Raw genomic sequence first — 15,736 nt, 5'->3', positions numbered from 1 at the left:
TTCAGGTTCACACCCACAGTGACACAGATTTGACATAGAGACCTCCAATATAATAACATCAAATCGCCAGTCCCAACATGTCGTTATATCAAGGGTTGACTGTACCTACTGCCAGTCTTTCATAGCAGCTGAAAGTTTACCAGCCTTCCATAGGGCACAAGATTTCTAATGTAGTTTAAGTCCTGAAACTATATACATACTTTTGGTGGGTACGGACATGTTGCTGCAACAAGTATAACAAATTATGTAATCCTAAAAATTCAGTAATTCGTATTGATGACGTTTTGTAAGCACGAAAGTTTCATACACTGCATCTTGCTATCTTGCCATGTGTTGTCAGTGCTGCTAATTAGTGGTAAGCTTTTGTCACTCTCAGAACAAAGATCAACATTTTCTGCCAACATCACGTGTGCAGTTTCACTTCCAGGCTATAGTCTGATAAGACACTCGTGATAACAGTGATCAAAAGACGCTTTTCTACCCTAGTCATATGTCTGCCTCCAATACTGATGTCTTTGTTCTCATAGCTGTGTAAGGCCAAGCCAAGCCTGCAAAACAAGAATCCAGCCCAAAAACACAATTTCTGTCTGACACAAATGTAGAGGAAAAAAAGAATACAAATGGTTTATGTGTCAGCCAACAAGGAAATGGGTCAGCTTAATGGGGAACGCATACAAGCAGCCCCAGAAGGCATACAACTTCTATATCAATTTAGGTCAGCACAAAGATCGACAAACCTGCAAATGAGCAAAAGGCAGCTTACGGCTGCCTCTCACAAATTCTCTAAAAATCTTCAGCATCCAATTTCCACGACGCCTGTGCAAACTCTGAGAAATGCTTATCAAAAGCAGGTGCAAAGCATACGAGATCCTGCAAACATAGCCACTAGCATGAGCACTAGAAAAAACAAGGGCGTCTGTTACTCGTGACCTATAAGAAATGTGCATGCTTAAAATTTTTGTATACTATTAAATTTCATAAATTTTTTCATCTAGAAAATTTACAAAAGTTGATGGCTTGTTAAATTTCCAGGATAACAGTATACAGTGTAGAAGGATGATTGGTGTTGCTTTGTTGTATATTAACTGTGATGGCCATAAACAATGACAAAATTGTATATGTTTTGCATGCAAGGAACCTCAAAAGACAAATGCAATTAACTTTCTTGACTCAAATTAGTGAGAGAGAAAAAGTGAAATAACTGCAACAAAACAATACATTGTAATGATTGTTTCAAATAAAATAATTAGGCTAAACTTAAAGGGAGGGTGTCATGCTAAATATCGACATTATTTTTTTCAACTAGAGATGTTGCTCTGACAGTAAAACACGTGTATAAATTGTTTCATATGTGACCTTTGACGTTTGGTTCTTGTGACGTCACAAGGGGACCAGAGTTACACACAGCAACTCGAATGAAGGAATCTCGGTATAGTGCAAGCTTTTCTAGCATTGAATTTGCGAGTATGAGTTTGCATTACACCAAGTCATCGTCAGCACAAGGTTTCAATTCTCCTGGAGCAGATATAGCAAGCAGAGAGATGACAGAGCCAAATAGGAGTCAGCAAAAAAGTGAAGAATGCTCATCTCCTCAAAGTCAAACTAAAAACGGTGACATACAGAACGATGAGTGAATTCACGATTTAGACCAATAAGCATGATTGCACTCTTCAAGCTCTCGTTTTCTGCTAGCTTAAGAAGCATCTCCACATGTTGTAAATCGAACGTAGCTGTACACCAGAAACGCAAATCGCTATCAGGTACTGTTTCGTGTAAGTATGAAGCAGCCGGAATGCAACTCTTTTTGCTCTTTCAACACAGTTTGCCCTTATCCTCAACACTTTCGTTCTCTTGTGATGTTACTGAATACATGACTGGAAGCTCTGTAAACATCAGCGTAGGTCTCGTTGACACAATAAAAGGCATTCTGTGGTGTGTGTACTACCCTAAAACATTAAAACTACTAGCGCAGTTGGCATAAAACTCTGCACACAGACAAGTTCAGCTTTATAAAAACAACAGTCTAATTGGTGTAGCTGGTATACAGTATAAGATGGAAACATTGGTGGGAATTTATTTTGGTGGTTGGACATAGTTGTTTGTTAGCTGATGTCTTACCTAAGTGGTCATGGAGGAGTGTGTGATTGACAGCTGTGTTCGTGGCTCACATTCCCATAGCTTACTGGTCTCCAGCTACTGCATAATGATAAAGAAATTACGTACATGTGTCAGTGCAAAGAAAGTGACCCGCGTGAATGTAACAGTCCAGCCTCATCCATAGCCTCACTGCCTCATTCATAGGCACAACAGACGGCAAGCAGGGATTACCTACCATCTTGTGGCCTCATCCATGTGACGTACCGCCACTTCGCCATTAGATAGCTGATCCGCGTGGGTGATGACGTCAACACATCACAGTGGCCAAATTAATGGTGGATTTTATATTGGCGGTCGCTGAAAATCTGCCAATCTGCCAAAATAAATTTTCCCACCAATATTTCATAAATCTTATATGGTATTTCTCTAAAGTAGTCAAGTGTGACTGATAAAAAACTGCAAACTTGTGTGTTCACCTAGATTTGTGCATGTCATTCGCACATTTTAAGCACTAACAAACTCATCAAATCAGTAGGCACATAAATAGGAAAGTTTCCGCATTGCCCAGAAACACCTCATAGACATCATGCCTGATATTTTTATCCTCCCTGAGCTACACAAACAGCCTTGACTGTAGTGCACCATAGCTGCAGTACTGTTGACAAAGACTGCAGTTACAGTTTTCTTGGAAAACTGCCACAACCCTCAATTTTTCGACAATCAAGAAACATCTCTCTTTACGAACATCGCTCTTGCAGGTGTAGACTAAAAATGCACATGTGCAATGCTGCAGTCTCTGACATCCAAGGCATGGGTTACTAATCGAGCACCGGTTACTATTTTCAAACTGATCAGACCCACGGATTACTATTCGAGCAGGGTTACTAATCAAACACGGTACCGTATTACCCCCTTAGAAGGGCATGCCCTTATAAGCAAAGTTTAGCAAAAAGTGAGACCAAGGAATCCTGTAACCATAACGGCATGCCCTTATAGGCGAGGTAGCCTCGGTTATCCAGACAATCAGCAAGTTAGCGCTTGTGCAATCTGCAACTTGCAACATGGCGGCGTCTGCAGGAGTTGGAGTGTCTTTATTTTGAACTCAAAGAACAGTCACCGTCAGCCAATTCTGATCAGAAAAGAAAACTGGCAGAACGTACACAGTAAACACAAAGCATGTCATCATATAGAAGTACGACGAGTACAATGGTAACAGAGCAAGAGCGTCACAAGCTTGCAGTGTACCCAAACTGGGTGAAGAAAAGGGAGGAGTTTGAGAACTGACAGAACCAGAAGAAGGCATTTGTAAGGCATCATAGATGGGAAAGACAGAGATGAAGACGAGAATGAAGAAACAGTGATTAGGTGTAGAGTGGAAATCTGTAGAACGTGAACAGCTAGGCATGCGCTTTAGTGAGTAGATGTTGTGACTTAGTAAATCTGTGTTAGTGGGTAGTGTATGTTTGAATGCATTGACATGGAACCGTGCATACATTGGCTGGAATGTTGGGTTATTGCCTCACTTAAAAGGGCATGCCCTTATACTTGGGTATAAGGGCAGTCTACTAAACTTCGCGCTATAAAGGCATGCCCGTCTAAGCGGGGTAATACGGTGTGCACCTAAAGTGATAAACTGATCTATTGACCAACTAGTCAACTGACCAAGCAAGTGAATAACTGTCCAACTGACCAACTGAACTAATAAACAAAAACTGACAAAGTGACAAATCAATAGAAAACAGGAACATAACAATCCACGATCTATACATCAACTTCATATGATCTAGATACAGTGTACTAAAATACCACCATTCAGACCAAAACTGGTCTGAAGAGCAGACTGATGCAGGGTTGCCACACATATGAACATTTTTGCTGCCAAATACTGACTATGAAATTTACAGGTGGGCCTACAAATAAATAGATCATCAAATAAGTCCTGGCTATCTCATGAGCAGTGTCTCCAAACTGTGTACTCAAGCGCCATTCTTTTTCCTTATGATGAGTACAACAAGAACAATTGATAAACAGTACAACTGAGTGCTTCTTTTGTGCATAGTTTGCAAAGGCTAAATTAAATTGTCTGCGCTAAACAGTAGTGGGCGTAGTTTAAACAAGACCAAGTGGTCGTGCTGCCATCAGTGACATTTACCTACAAAGTTTAGGCAAAAACGTGTGGCAACCCGTGTTATTAGAATAACAGAGCACACATATTGAAGTTGATAGAAATTTACTTTGCTCTCAGCCCAAGCATAGATTAATTAATGGTAGTCATTAATTAATAACCAATGTTTCACTTTACAATATTCATCTTCAAAAGTCGTTTAGACTCAAACAAGTCCATGTCCGGCCATATATTGTGTTGGCCGGACATTGGTTACTTGAACGGTCACACTCCAATGGCATGATCTGGATACTCATGAGTCAGACTATGTGCACTATCAGAGAGTAAGTTTTCTTGCAGTACATCTACCATGGGAGGCAACTGATTGATACGGCTGTTGTTTGCACAGAACATTTGATATCAAACGCTGTCATTAAAAACTTCGCGCAACCTAGGTTTTCCTTACAAAGCACAAACTTTTCCCATACGCCAAAATGGTTTTCACCAATTTCACATGTTTCTGCCAACGTCTAATGAACATTCAATTGCCATATAGCCAAAGCATGCATTTGGGTCTTCCTTTAAATCCGTGCATTTTACCGCGACCTGCAAATGAACTGGTGGAATCACACCCAGTAAATGCATGCAAACTGATGAGAGCTTGGGAAACTGGGCCTACAATGTGAAACATTGCAAACAAATTGATAAAACGAACTTGCTGTTTTGTTCCTGTTCAAATTATTGTACAAGAAAATTGTGGGGCAAGAGTGCACCCTGTAATGTATGGCGACATCTGTGTCAGCTATAGTAATCAGGACACTAGAGGCATGCACCGTGTTCGCGCATGAAGTGTCCACTTCTTCTTGTGTAGACTCCAATTCACAAACGTTATCCGACTACTACATACCTTCAGCATTGAGTTCCATGCACTTGTCACGTAAAGTTGCGTGGCATTTTGAAAAGCTTGATGCAAACTCAGGACCTTTAACACTAGGTGTGTAGATACTTCTAGTGACATCAGTTCTAATCCAACCTAAAATGCTGAGTGCACTTCCATTACTATACATCTGATGCTAGGGCTGTACAGTACTCTTCCAGTCTGTCTAGATACGTAAATGAAATCATTTTTAGATGCTGAGTGCACGGGTTTTCAATCGTAAATCTACATGATGTACATTCAGTCCATACACGCTTCCATTACATCATTCTTAATAACCTATTTGTTCTGTGATTGCATCTGACATTCCCACATACTTCTACTAAAAGTACTTTCTGAATGGTTTCATTACGTATGTCAGTGTTGTGGAATGTACGTACCTGATTAGTGATCTTCTATATCAGCCTGACGTCACCTCACGTTCCTAATCGAACTTACTAATTATATATATTACATTTTGTTACACGAACAACTGTCTATCACGTGATGGACACTGAAAAGAATCGCTACTACATGTACCGTGCAACACGGCCTCGTAGTACGAATCCTAAGTGCACAATTGAAAAGTCTTCAAAATCTCTAACTTGGGACAAAATTTTTAAAGGGCAACATCTATATTTCTCTTCAATATGAGTCTACCAACATTTAAAAGCAAAGAATCAAAGTCGGACGAGGGGTGCAACGATGGTCACGTTTTAGAGGGCGTTTCAGCTTTGAATCATAAACTACTAGGTGTGGTCGATGTTTACGATGCTGAAAATGTTCTTGCCACTGTACCAATGGAGCATCAGTGAACATATCAGAAATCAATGGCATGAAAGGCAAAATGCAAAGCATTGCCCTGGCTAATGTGGCAGTAGTGCTATGGGCAAATACTTGAACTGGCTTGCAAAGACGCGCTGTGCGGGAAGGTGATCAAGGACATCATGGAATTGTTGCTTCAATTAGACGTGTATTACTTATACCACAAGTCTCCTAAAATGTTGTGTGAGCTTGAAGGCATCAGGCAGACCTTAGGGAAGCAAACCTTCCCCATAGGCGAAAATGTGCCTGTGCGCTGCTCAGGAACACATTGGATTGCTCATCAGCGTAAAGCTCTGCAATGATTCATTGACAGATATGGAGTGTATGTAACCATTTGTCCACACTAGCAAGTGACAGACGGACAAAAGCAGAAGATAAAGCATGCGTCAAGGGTTATGTTTTCGAAATGAAGAACTACAATGCTAGTTGGCGCAACTATGTAGACTTGCTACAGCCCGTACATCTCTGAAAGGAACACTTCACCGATTGACGCACACTCAGTAGATGTTAACATATGCTAAGGTGTTGGGCTGCAGACCGAATGCTTGCTGTGGTGTGCAGCGCATTGTTTTGGTCTTGCTTTCCGAGGCCAACAACTAGAGCACACAAGACACAGCTCTAGACGGTTCAGGCAACTCTGAAAGTGAAAGAGAACAAGTTACAGTCCATAAGCGACTCAGTCGTCTGTACGTTGTAGACTCCACATGATCGTCTTGAACAACTTGTGATCGCTCGGTCTTTCACATTTTCCTCTATGTTTCTTTCTACAAAGGCCATACTACAGTACACAAGGGCTTGCGTGATGCAAAAAACACACGGAAACGTGCATCACCACACATAATCACGTGACACATGCCTTCATTCTACAGTTGAACCATCGCAGTACGTGTGCTTTTCGCCGTCGATTGAAGGTGAGTTAGTGATACGAAATCACGCTTTAAAGTCTACACGAAGCGATAAAACGAAACCTACACTTATTGGACATTATTTGAAAAACCGCCTTGTATGTTTGTTTTCTAACCTTAGCATAATGCTCCGCTATCAAGTTTGCTCCAAGATAGCGCCACCAAACTTCCCAACTTGATGTGTGACCCGAAACGTTTAGTGCCGAGGGCGGAGTCAAAGATGTGCAGACCAGTAAAGTACTCCTTTAAGCCTCAGTCTCCAAGATGATAAAGTCAACATTGTACATGGTATAATTAACCTGCTAAAAGCCAGCAAATCACTCAAACGTCTTGCCAAGAAAGAGCCCGGGGAATGGCCAACTGTCAAAACTCGTTTTGAGCCGTCTTCAGAGAGACAAAGACACTTTGTATCAAGGAACCCCTTTGCCAAACTATTCTGTCAGCGCACTAAGTAACTGTGCTGAAAAAGTGAAAACCAAATTAGTATGCATGCCTTGATAATAAAATGAAGGAGCAACTAGGTTGGTGTGACACCAAACTTCTTTGTCATATAATTGCCTTCTTGACACCGAAACATGGCAAAGAAAACCTAATGTTCAAACTTCTGAGCAAGATAGTGAAGACAACTGTTGATGATACTCATGTGACTGCAGAGGTTAGAGAAGCTGTAGAACCTCTTGCTGTTCGTTTTGCCAAACCACTAGAAAGCAAAGGGGTTAGTATTCTTGCTCTTCGTGACGAGGTTGAAGAGAGAGTCGGTCCGTTACGCTAGAAAATATCTGAACAATCAGCAAGGTGTGGTATGAGTCTGTATGGTACATACTTTCACACCTGTCCAGACCATTGTAAGTGGCCAAATGTTCTCCAATTGTCCCGCTAGTATTTAGTCTCCTTTACTACCAAACATGTTGAAAGGATGTTTTCGTCACTGAAACTGATGAAGACAGACTGGTGTATCAGCATGAGCAACACCACCTTGTCTGACCCTAATTTTTTCTAGACTTTATTGTAACACAAAAAATAGCTTGCCTTGCAGGTATGTTGTCTCAAAATTATTCCAATCATTATTATGCTTTTTATATATCTCAACTAATAGCAATAGAGTGTTGTTTACAAGCTCTGAATTTGATAATGTAGCCATGATCTAAAATGGGCGTGGCTCTGCAAACCTTTCCGGACAAGAAAATTTCCTTAATTCCGCTCTGCATCTAATAATCTGACTAACATATCGATATAAAATGAATAATTTAAATGTTAGACTTACCAACAGCCTTCCATGCCACTGCGGGTTTCCTTGTCTCTCTGGTAAACCAAAAAGAATCACGATAGACTACCAGCATTACTTTCAGTACACAGAAACCTCACCTCATGTCCCAGATATAGACGTATGTGTCAGCAGAACACGTGACAAAAAGAAATGAGTCATAAAGCGACCAGTTCAAATCACTAGTGTAAAAATTTTTTATCCGGGCATCACATCTACAGTAAAAGTCTTGTACACACCTTATTCCTCTAGTGTGCCCCTTTATTGATTTACACAGAGGCTTCTCCGCGGTTAGGTTCCATACGTCGACATGCTGATAAGACTACAACCAAGAAACGACATTCGACCACGCCCACGCGATACAATTGTTCCTACTAGGTCTTACAGTTGAAATAAGTTGGTGGTCCATCCCTATATGCGGATTCCATTCTATAGCTGTCGTATCATACCGCGCCTGCCGCTGTATCTTCCGCAAACTAGAAGCATCTCCAGACTTCTCAAGGTCAACAACACCCAAATGCTTCCTTCTGCTCAAATAAAACATAATGCTACGTAAGCTAGTGCATCTACGAAGACTTTGTACCCTGCAAGTACAGCAAAGCTGCCACAAGCGTTGACGGCAAGAGCTGTCGCCTGAAAGAATACCAATTAAGTACCGTAGTAATGCGTTAGTCGGAGTAGCAACGTGCCTGCCAATCCAAAGTCGTTACAACGTCAGAAAATACAGTCGATTTGCCTCCTTCAGTAATCATTATCGCGATGTTAATATTAATGATTAAAAAACGCGCGGGATAAACACACGGCCCACATAGAAACACGTCTCTAGACTCTGCTCTCTTTAATACATGTTGTGGCTTTTAAAAAAGCCGGTTTTGAAACAGTGAAGGTACTTCACTGTTTATGCTCTCTCACCACGGATTCTACGGGCCAGTTGAATGTCCTTGGGCATGATGGTCACCCTCTTGGCGTGAATGGCGCACAAGTTAGTGTCTTCGAAGAGACCAACAAGGTAAGCTTCTGCTGCTTCCTGCAGAGCCATGACTGCCGATGACTGAAAGCGTAGATCGGTTTTGAAGTCTTGAGCGATTTCACGAACCAGACGCTGGAAGGGCAGTTTGCGGATGAGCAGCTCAGTTGATTTCTGGTAACGACGGATTTCCCGAAGAGCTACTGTTCCTGGCCTGTAGCGATGAGGCTTTTTTACTCCACCGGTGGCTGGAGCGCTTTTGCGAGCAGCTTTTGTTGCGAGCTGCTTTCTTGGGGCTTTGCCTCCTGTTGACTTGCGAGCCGTTTGCTTGGTACGAGCCATAACACGACAAGAAAAAAAAAAGAGTAGTTGCTGCTGATCAACTGCAAATGATCTATGACTAGAGAAGGCTGCTTTTGAAGGTCGCGCGGTAATGTGTGATTGGTTTAAAACTTTGGATTGTGATTGGACGGCGGGAAGTTCATAATGGTCTGTGATTGGTTCTTTCTTAGCAACTTCCGATCCGTTTCAGCGTTACAGCTCCGAATCAACTTTAGGAAAGGATTCTGAACTCAGAGAGACTTCCACACATTTATTACGTAGTAAACTACAATAAATACAATAAATGGGCAACTGTTAGGGTTTCTAGCCTCGTACCCAGGCCCTCTTGCGCGCCCGAAGAGCCACTTGAGCGACCTCACGTGCTGTTCGTCAGCTCGCACGTGAGAGGAGGTGCTTGAGCCGGAACAGCACAGAGGAAAGCTTGGCTCGCGAGGCTAATAGCTCCCAGAGACAGAGCCAGCCTCCGTGCGCTACGTGGAGTCTCTGAGCCCAGCGCTGACGATCCACTCGAAGCTTGGCCATAGCATTCAGCGCATTGGTTATGGCACAGCTCTGAGACTGGACATCAAGGCCGATTAGTTTGCGTCTTGTCCATCTCTAGTCGAGCTATTCAATGTAACCAGGTACAGTAGTACAAATGTATATTTTCATGAGTCGGTACCTTAGAACGTGCACGTACGTGAAGAGCACCTGAGTGAGTCTATGCCCTGCAAAGCTAATAGGTAAGTATCAAGGTACAGTATCTACGTAACAGGTGGACGAGAAAACTTGGAGAGCCGAAAACTCCTTCGGCTGCATACGTATACGTGTACCCCAAATGGTCAATGCAACTAGAATTCGAATGTAATCTGGGTTTGTCAAGTCCTCTGCCGTATCTTTTTCCAGACATGACCTTGCATGTAGCAAACTGTACTTAATTAAAAGTTGTAGACAGTGTGTGCGCTCCAGAAATAAAATCCGGGAGCTGTTATTTGTTTATCCGGGATTCCGAGCGTGCATTATTCCCGTGGCAACCGTTGTCTGATCGATGCTACATACTACAGAACAGTAGCACAGCGTAGACATGATCCCAGACCATTATGACTGATGTCATGAGTCAGATTGTCTCCGAAGTGAGAAGCAACCGCTTCACAACCATCCCAACTCTCTCAGATGACGGTAAAGTAACAAAACACACGCGCATGGGCGTGGTCAATTATGCCATTCTGTATCTACAGATGTATTTCACGTTTGGGAAGGAGTCTCGCTATACATAGAACGCCACATGAACATGCAAAAGGTAACACAACGTTGAATGATGTCGATGTTGCAGTTGTTCCTCATATCAACGAATGGTGATTGCGTTGCTAGGGTGTGCAGATACCAGGACTCGGTGTATTTACTTTCTCGCAAACGAAGCTGGAAGTGGGTAACAACAAATTCATTCTCATACAGCGGCCAGTGTTTCAACTGTCTGAAAAATTCGCGCAAACCCATCACCTTGCCCATGTCAGACATCACGTGTCAGGTCCGGTGAGTCTGTTGACTTTGGCACTTTACTATATTTACTTTACGTTCTTAGGCCATATACCGGTTGTACAACTAAACTACACCGTTTTATCAATGGAGAGTCCTTTTGATCGAGACTTGGTCGAGAGATGTGTCAAGGAAGTTCTACAAGCAGTTTCAAAATCTGTCCAAAAGAACAGCAATGTTGAGATTACATTTTCTGGCATCGGTAGACTTAACGTACGTAATTCAAAAGCAAAGATGAGATTTTTTAAAGAGTTTATTACAAGTATGGATAAAAGTGGCAATTTGATGAATGCTTTTATGGTAAGTCAAGTGATCATGATGACTGAGCTAAAGGTTGTGCATACTAGGAAAGTTGAAATATTATTCAGAAACGACGAACGGCAAGTTCAGCGTTATCTATTGTTACTGGAAATACCCCAAGACCTCTTACTTCTTCAACAACAGCGTTCCCAAAGTGAGTGAGTGGGTATAAACACTTCATTCAATAATATTAGTGGGACGTTTTTCTTCAACCCATAGCACCATAGTCTATTCTGTAAATACAGTACATGCATGAATCAACTGTTATATTGCTTTCACTGTTACTTGTTGCAACGACGGAGTTGAAGAGAATATATTGTATTAGAATGTAATGTTATTTGTATCAGTCTCTTTGTTCTGTCTGACATTTATCAGTCTATCTCCGTCAGTCTAACCTTGCATTTTTCCTGTGTTCGTACAAGTAATGCATGTCCGTCCGTCCCTGGTCTGTCTGCCTAATATTATGTCTGCACATCTGTCCATACTTTTTTGTACTTCATAGTTATTAGATAAGTAAACTTGTGACCGACAATTTACTTTATGTTTTCAGGATTGTTGAGACCACTAGTACTGAGGCTCCACTCTCACTCGAGAAGTCCTCTAGCCCAAAAAATGAATCACAACGGTCTCGTCGTTCAAGTCAAGAACCCATGCCAGCAATACCAGAAGGCGCCATTGTTTCACAAAACAACTCTAGCTCAAGTGAAGACGAAACGGACAAACATCCAACAAAAACAGTTGAATCCAAATCAAGCCCTCCACCCGCAGACACTGATCAATCACAGCAAAGTCCTCAAGAGGGTGCAAACCATGCCGACTCAACCCCTAAGCTCGCCCACAAAACATTGACCCCCAAATCCAGATCCAACCATTCCCGCGCATCAACTGTACCGGCTTCCCGACCTCCAACCTGCTCACACGGACCACAGGCGGGGCAGGAGCTATGCTACTTGTGTCACCAACGAGAAGCAAGAAATATCCCTGTGTCTTTTGCAGAGGAACGACAAGCTCGTGAGACCTACCAAGACCGGCTACTACAACACTACCAACAACAGAAAGACTCACTAGCAATTGCTCGAGAACAGGTGCACACAGTCAAAGTGATGTATAGTACTATAAATAATAAATAGATGGTATGAAACATGTATTGTAGGCTCGCGAAGCAAAGCTTCAACAAATCAACCGAACAATGGCGAAATTCAACTTGGAACGTTCCGAAATAAGAAAGGTCCATAACACTATAGCTAGGGTGCAATATTTGTGCTGTCATATTGCAAAATTGTTTGTGTAGGCACAAAAGAGACGGCCACCATGGGACAGAGAATACCAGGTATGGTGCATTGCTGCAAAATGAGTTGCCACTGTTCTATGTCTTCTTTCCGTGTAGCCATCATACGTGTTTGACAGGCGCCCCCTGACCGAACCTCTGTACGCTAGACAGGAACGATATTCCAAGGAGCTTGATCAGCAAGTGTCAAAACAGAAAGAATGCAGTGCGGCGCTGAAGCAAAAACAAGACGTAATAGAGAGATTGGAGCAAATTCAGCTGGCAGAAGAGTAGTCAATTCAATCATACCTTTTTCCAGGCTAAAAAGTGCATGTTCTTGTTTTAGACTTGCAGCCAGTCGCGAAGCATATCTCCATGACAAGGCCATGAAGAGCTACCACTACCAGCAAGCTCTTGCCGAGCAGGTACGTTTAACACATGCGCATAAAATTGGTCAGTGTCCCTTTAAGTTTTGTATTAGGAGGCGGAAAAAGAAATTAATTTTAAACTATGATGAATTCAGTTGGTGTTAAAAACTGTCTTAAGAGAGTCCTAATTAAACAAAGTAGCTGTAAGAACACTCTTTAACTCAAAATCTTGTTAAATAGACTCTTTTTAATGCCTTAAAGAGAGTCTTTTAATAAGATATGTGTTAAAAAGACTTTTGTTAATTAACATCGACTGAATTCTTCATAGCATGTGTTAAAGTATCCATGTTAAATTCAGTCTGGCATTGAAAAGACTTTGTGAAAGTCAGTCTGGTGTTAAAAGAACAATGTAGAATAATTTCATTGATCACTTGATTAGGTGTACACTTTTTAACATGCAGTACATGCCCTCAGACTGTTTTCTCCAATGTGCACTGTTAAATTCAGTCAAATAGCGTGCATTAGACATTAGACAAAATGGCAGCTTCTTCATTGTACAGTACTTGAACTAACCCTACTCGTTAAAGGAGCACTTCACAGGTCTGACTTCGCCCTCGGCCGCTAATTGTTTCTAGTAGTCTTCAAGTTGAGAAGTTTGGCGCTATTTCAGAGCAAACTTGATAGCTGAGCATTATGATAAGGCTAAAAAACAAATCGTACGTGGCGGTTTTCCAAATAACGTCCAAGAAGTGTAGGTTTCGTTTTACCGCTTCGTGTAGACTTTGATATTTGCTTAGGCGGAAGTAAAATGTGCTTTCGCATCACTGACTCACCTTCAATCTACAGCGAAAAGCACACATACAGTGGTTCGGCTGTAGAACGAAGGTATTTGGTTTCACGTGATTATGTGTGGTGATGCAAGTTTCTGTGTGTTTTTCACATCACTCAAGCCCTTTGAACTGCAGTATGGCCTCCATTCATAGAAAGAAACATGGAGAAAAGTGGGAAAGACCGAGCGATTACAAGTCGCTCAAGACGATCATGTGGAGTCTACAACATACGAACGACTGAGTTGCTTATGAACTGTAACATGTTCCCTTTCACTGTTAGAGTCGTCTGAACCGTCTAGACCCATCTCTTGTGTGCTCTCGTAGTTGGCCTCGGAAAGCAAGACCACAACGTGCTGCGCAATACAGCAAGCGTTCGGTCTGCAGCCCAAGGCCTTAACGTACGTTAACATCTACTGCATATGCGTCAATCGTTGAAGTGTTCCTTTAAATACATTATTATAAAAAAATAAATTTCGTGGTATAGAATGCGTCTACAACGCCATAAATAACGTATTTCTAGAGTTCATCTAGGGTTATCAATACTAAATAAAACCTTGCATTTCACCATAGCTAAGAAGCAAAGAGAGCGGGTGTCGGATGTCTGTTGGTTGCACTTCAACAAAGAAGTGGCCATTTTGTCTAACATCTAATGTGCGCTATCTGACTGAATTTAACAGAGAACACTGAAGAAAACAGTCGGGGCGAATGGTACGTGTGTTAAAAAGACAACCTAACTAAGTGATCAAGGACACTATTCTACATTGTTCTTTCAACGCCAAACTGAATTTGACAGTCTTTTTACTTAATTAACATCTGACTGAATTTAACAGTGACTCAATTTAACACAACACATGCACCACAACACGTCTTGTACATACTGAATACAGTCCGTGCACTGATCGCGCTGAAACTCATTTGATTCTTTTTAAAGTGGGTTTCATTGTCAAGAAACTTGAATCCCCGGGTAGCAGGGTGTGGATTCCTTGGCAAACCTACATTAATTAACGCCATATAGCTGCTTTATTCTTCTGTAACTGTAACTTGTATGTCAATTAAGCGTGTTTCGTTGTGGAGAACCTTGGCTTCTTTTGAACAGAGTGTGACGCGCTATGGAGTCCAAGGCTAACTCTTCTAACGTTGCCAATCCTCTACTGCGACTGAATGCCGTTTACTGAAATTACTGAAACACATCATCCATGCATGCAACCCTGTATGTCAGAAAATGTATATACTGTGGTAGTCACACCTTTGCTCTTGTATCATCGAGATGCCCTTGCACATCGAGATGCCCTTGCACATGCAGTCGACCTATACTACCTGCTTTATTCTAATTCAGGTCTGTTACAAGCCCGAAGAATTACCAGCTGCTGAATCCGACTCGGCGCAACCAATTTTTGGAATACATGATGCGACGGAAGCAAAGCTACGTGAAAGTCGACGTCGAGCTCAAGACATCTTTCATGACCAATTATGTGCTGAAAACCAGAAAACAGAAGAAGCACTCAAACGACACAGACAGGACAGGCAAGAGGACCAGAAAATGCTCGAACGAACAAAGCGAGAGTAAGTCAAATGAGAACAGCTCGTTTCCACATTGAAACAGAAAAGACAATAGAAATAATTTCACGGTATGCTTCTCTTTAGGTTGCGTGACGAGGAGAGGCTTCGTCGCGGTGTAAGACTGGATGGTCAACGTAACTTGGAACAGTCGTGGTTTGATTCAGTCAACAATAAACGCCAACGTGAAGCCGAAGAGTTCGAGTTCGACAACAAGCAGGACATCCTGCTCCACGAACAGTGCAACAAATACGAGCGTTGTCATCAATGTCAACGTCGCAAAGAAAACGTTGGCAAGTCAAATATTATGAAAGAGACGCGCTACATCGCGGGTTCTAGGATTATAGTGTAGAAGACACCGTGGCAGAGTTCTTCTATGACATTTAGGCATTGATGGCAGAGAGTATTCAGTTGTAAAACAGATAGAGCATTGAGATACATATATGTACCAATTCAATTACCAATTTGTTGCTAAGTCT

The 15,736-nt window shown here is 41.9% G+C and overlaps 3 protein-coding genes across 3 annotated transcripts; 1 reads left to right on the top strand and 2 right to left on the bottom strand.

Annotated features, from left to right (window-relative positions):
• Positions 1–841: 841 nt before the first annotated feature.
• Positions 842–8,863, bottom strand: LOC134187160 (GATOR2 complex protein WDR59-like). The gene is made up of 7 exons (XM_062655277.1): positions 8,801–8,863; positions 8,695–8,744; positions 8,497–8,638; positions 8,351–8,433; positions 8,213–8,293; positions 8,112–8,149; positions 842–897 (listed from the first exon to the last, which is right to left on the bottom strand). The coding sequence occupies exons 1-7, from the start codon at positions 8,861–8,863 to the stop codon at positions 842–844; spliced, it is 513 nt and encodes a 170-aa protein (XP_062511261.1).
• Positions 8,864–9,009: 146 nt separating this feature from the next.
• Positions 9,010–9,420, bottom strand: LOC134187404 (histone H3). Its single transcript, XM_062655522.1, has one exon. The coding sequence runs from the start codon at positions 9,418–9,420 to the stop codon at positions 9,010–9,012; it is 411 nt and encodes a 136-aa protein (XP_062511506.1).
• A 977-nt stretch (positions 9,421–10,397) lies between these two features.
• On the top strand, positions 10,398–15,721 carry LOC134186765 (coiled-coil domain-containing protein 81-like). The gene is made up of 12 exons (XM_062654820.1): positions 10,398–10,578; positions 10,638–10,699; positions 10,771–10,927; positions 10,982–11,235; positions 11,304–11,389; positions 11,786–12,320; positions 12,389–12,463; positions 12,527–12,565; positions 12,623–12,792; positions 12,849–12,927; positions 15,037–15,263; positions 15,345–15,721. Exons 1-12 carry the CDS (start codon positions 10,500–10,502, stop codon positions 15,607–15,609), a joined length of 2,028 nt encoding a protein of 675 aa, XP_062510804.1. The 5' UTR covers positions 10,398–10,499; the 3' UTR covers positions 15,610–15,721.
• Positions 15,722–15,736: the final 15 nt, after the last annotated feature.

The sequence above is a fragment of the Corticium candelabrum genome, chromosome 11 (assembly GCF_963422355.1).
Source record: "Corticium candelabrum chromosome 11, ooCorCand1.1, whole genome shotgun sequence".
Taxonomy (NCBI): domain Eukaryota; kingdom Metazoa; phylum Porifera; class Homoscleromorpha; order Homosclerophorida; family Plakinidae; genus Corticium; species Corticium candelabrum.
This window is presented reverse-complemented; position numbering and strand designations above follow the sequence as displayed.

Coding starts and splice junctions, on each gene's coding strand:
- LOC134187160 (XM_062655277.1), bottom strand. CDS start 8,863: ATGATTACTGAAGGAGGCAAATCGACTGTATTTTCTGACGTTGTAACG. Junction 8,745..8,800: donor TAACGACTTTGGATTGGCAG/GCACGTTGCTAC, acceptor GTATTCTTTCAG/GCGACAGCTCTTGCCGTCAA. Junction 8,639..8,694: donor AGCTTTGCTGTACTTGCAGG/GTACAAAGTCTT, acceptor TTATTTGAGCAG/AAGGAAGCATTTGGGTGTTG.
- LOC134186765 (XM_062654820.1), top strand. CDS start 10,500: ATGACTGATGTCATGAGTCAGATTGTCTCCGAAGTGAGAAGCAACCGC. Junction 12,321..12,388: donor TAGCAATTGCTCGAGAACAG/GTGCACACAGTC, acceptor CATGTATTGTAG/GCTCGCGAAGCAAAGCTTCA. Junction 12,928..15,036: donor AGCAAGCTCTTGCCGAGCAG/GTACGTTTAACA, acceptor ATTCTAATTCAG/GTCTGTTACAAGCCCGAAGA.
- LOC134187404 (XM_062655522.1), bottom strand. CDS start 9,420: ATGGCTCGTACCAAGCAAACGGCTCGCAAGTCAACAGGAGGCAAAGCC.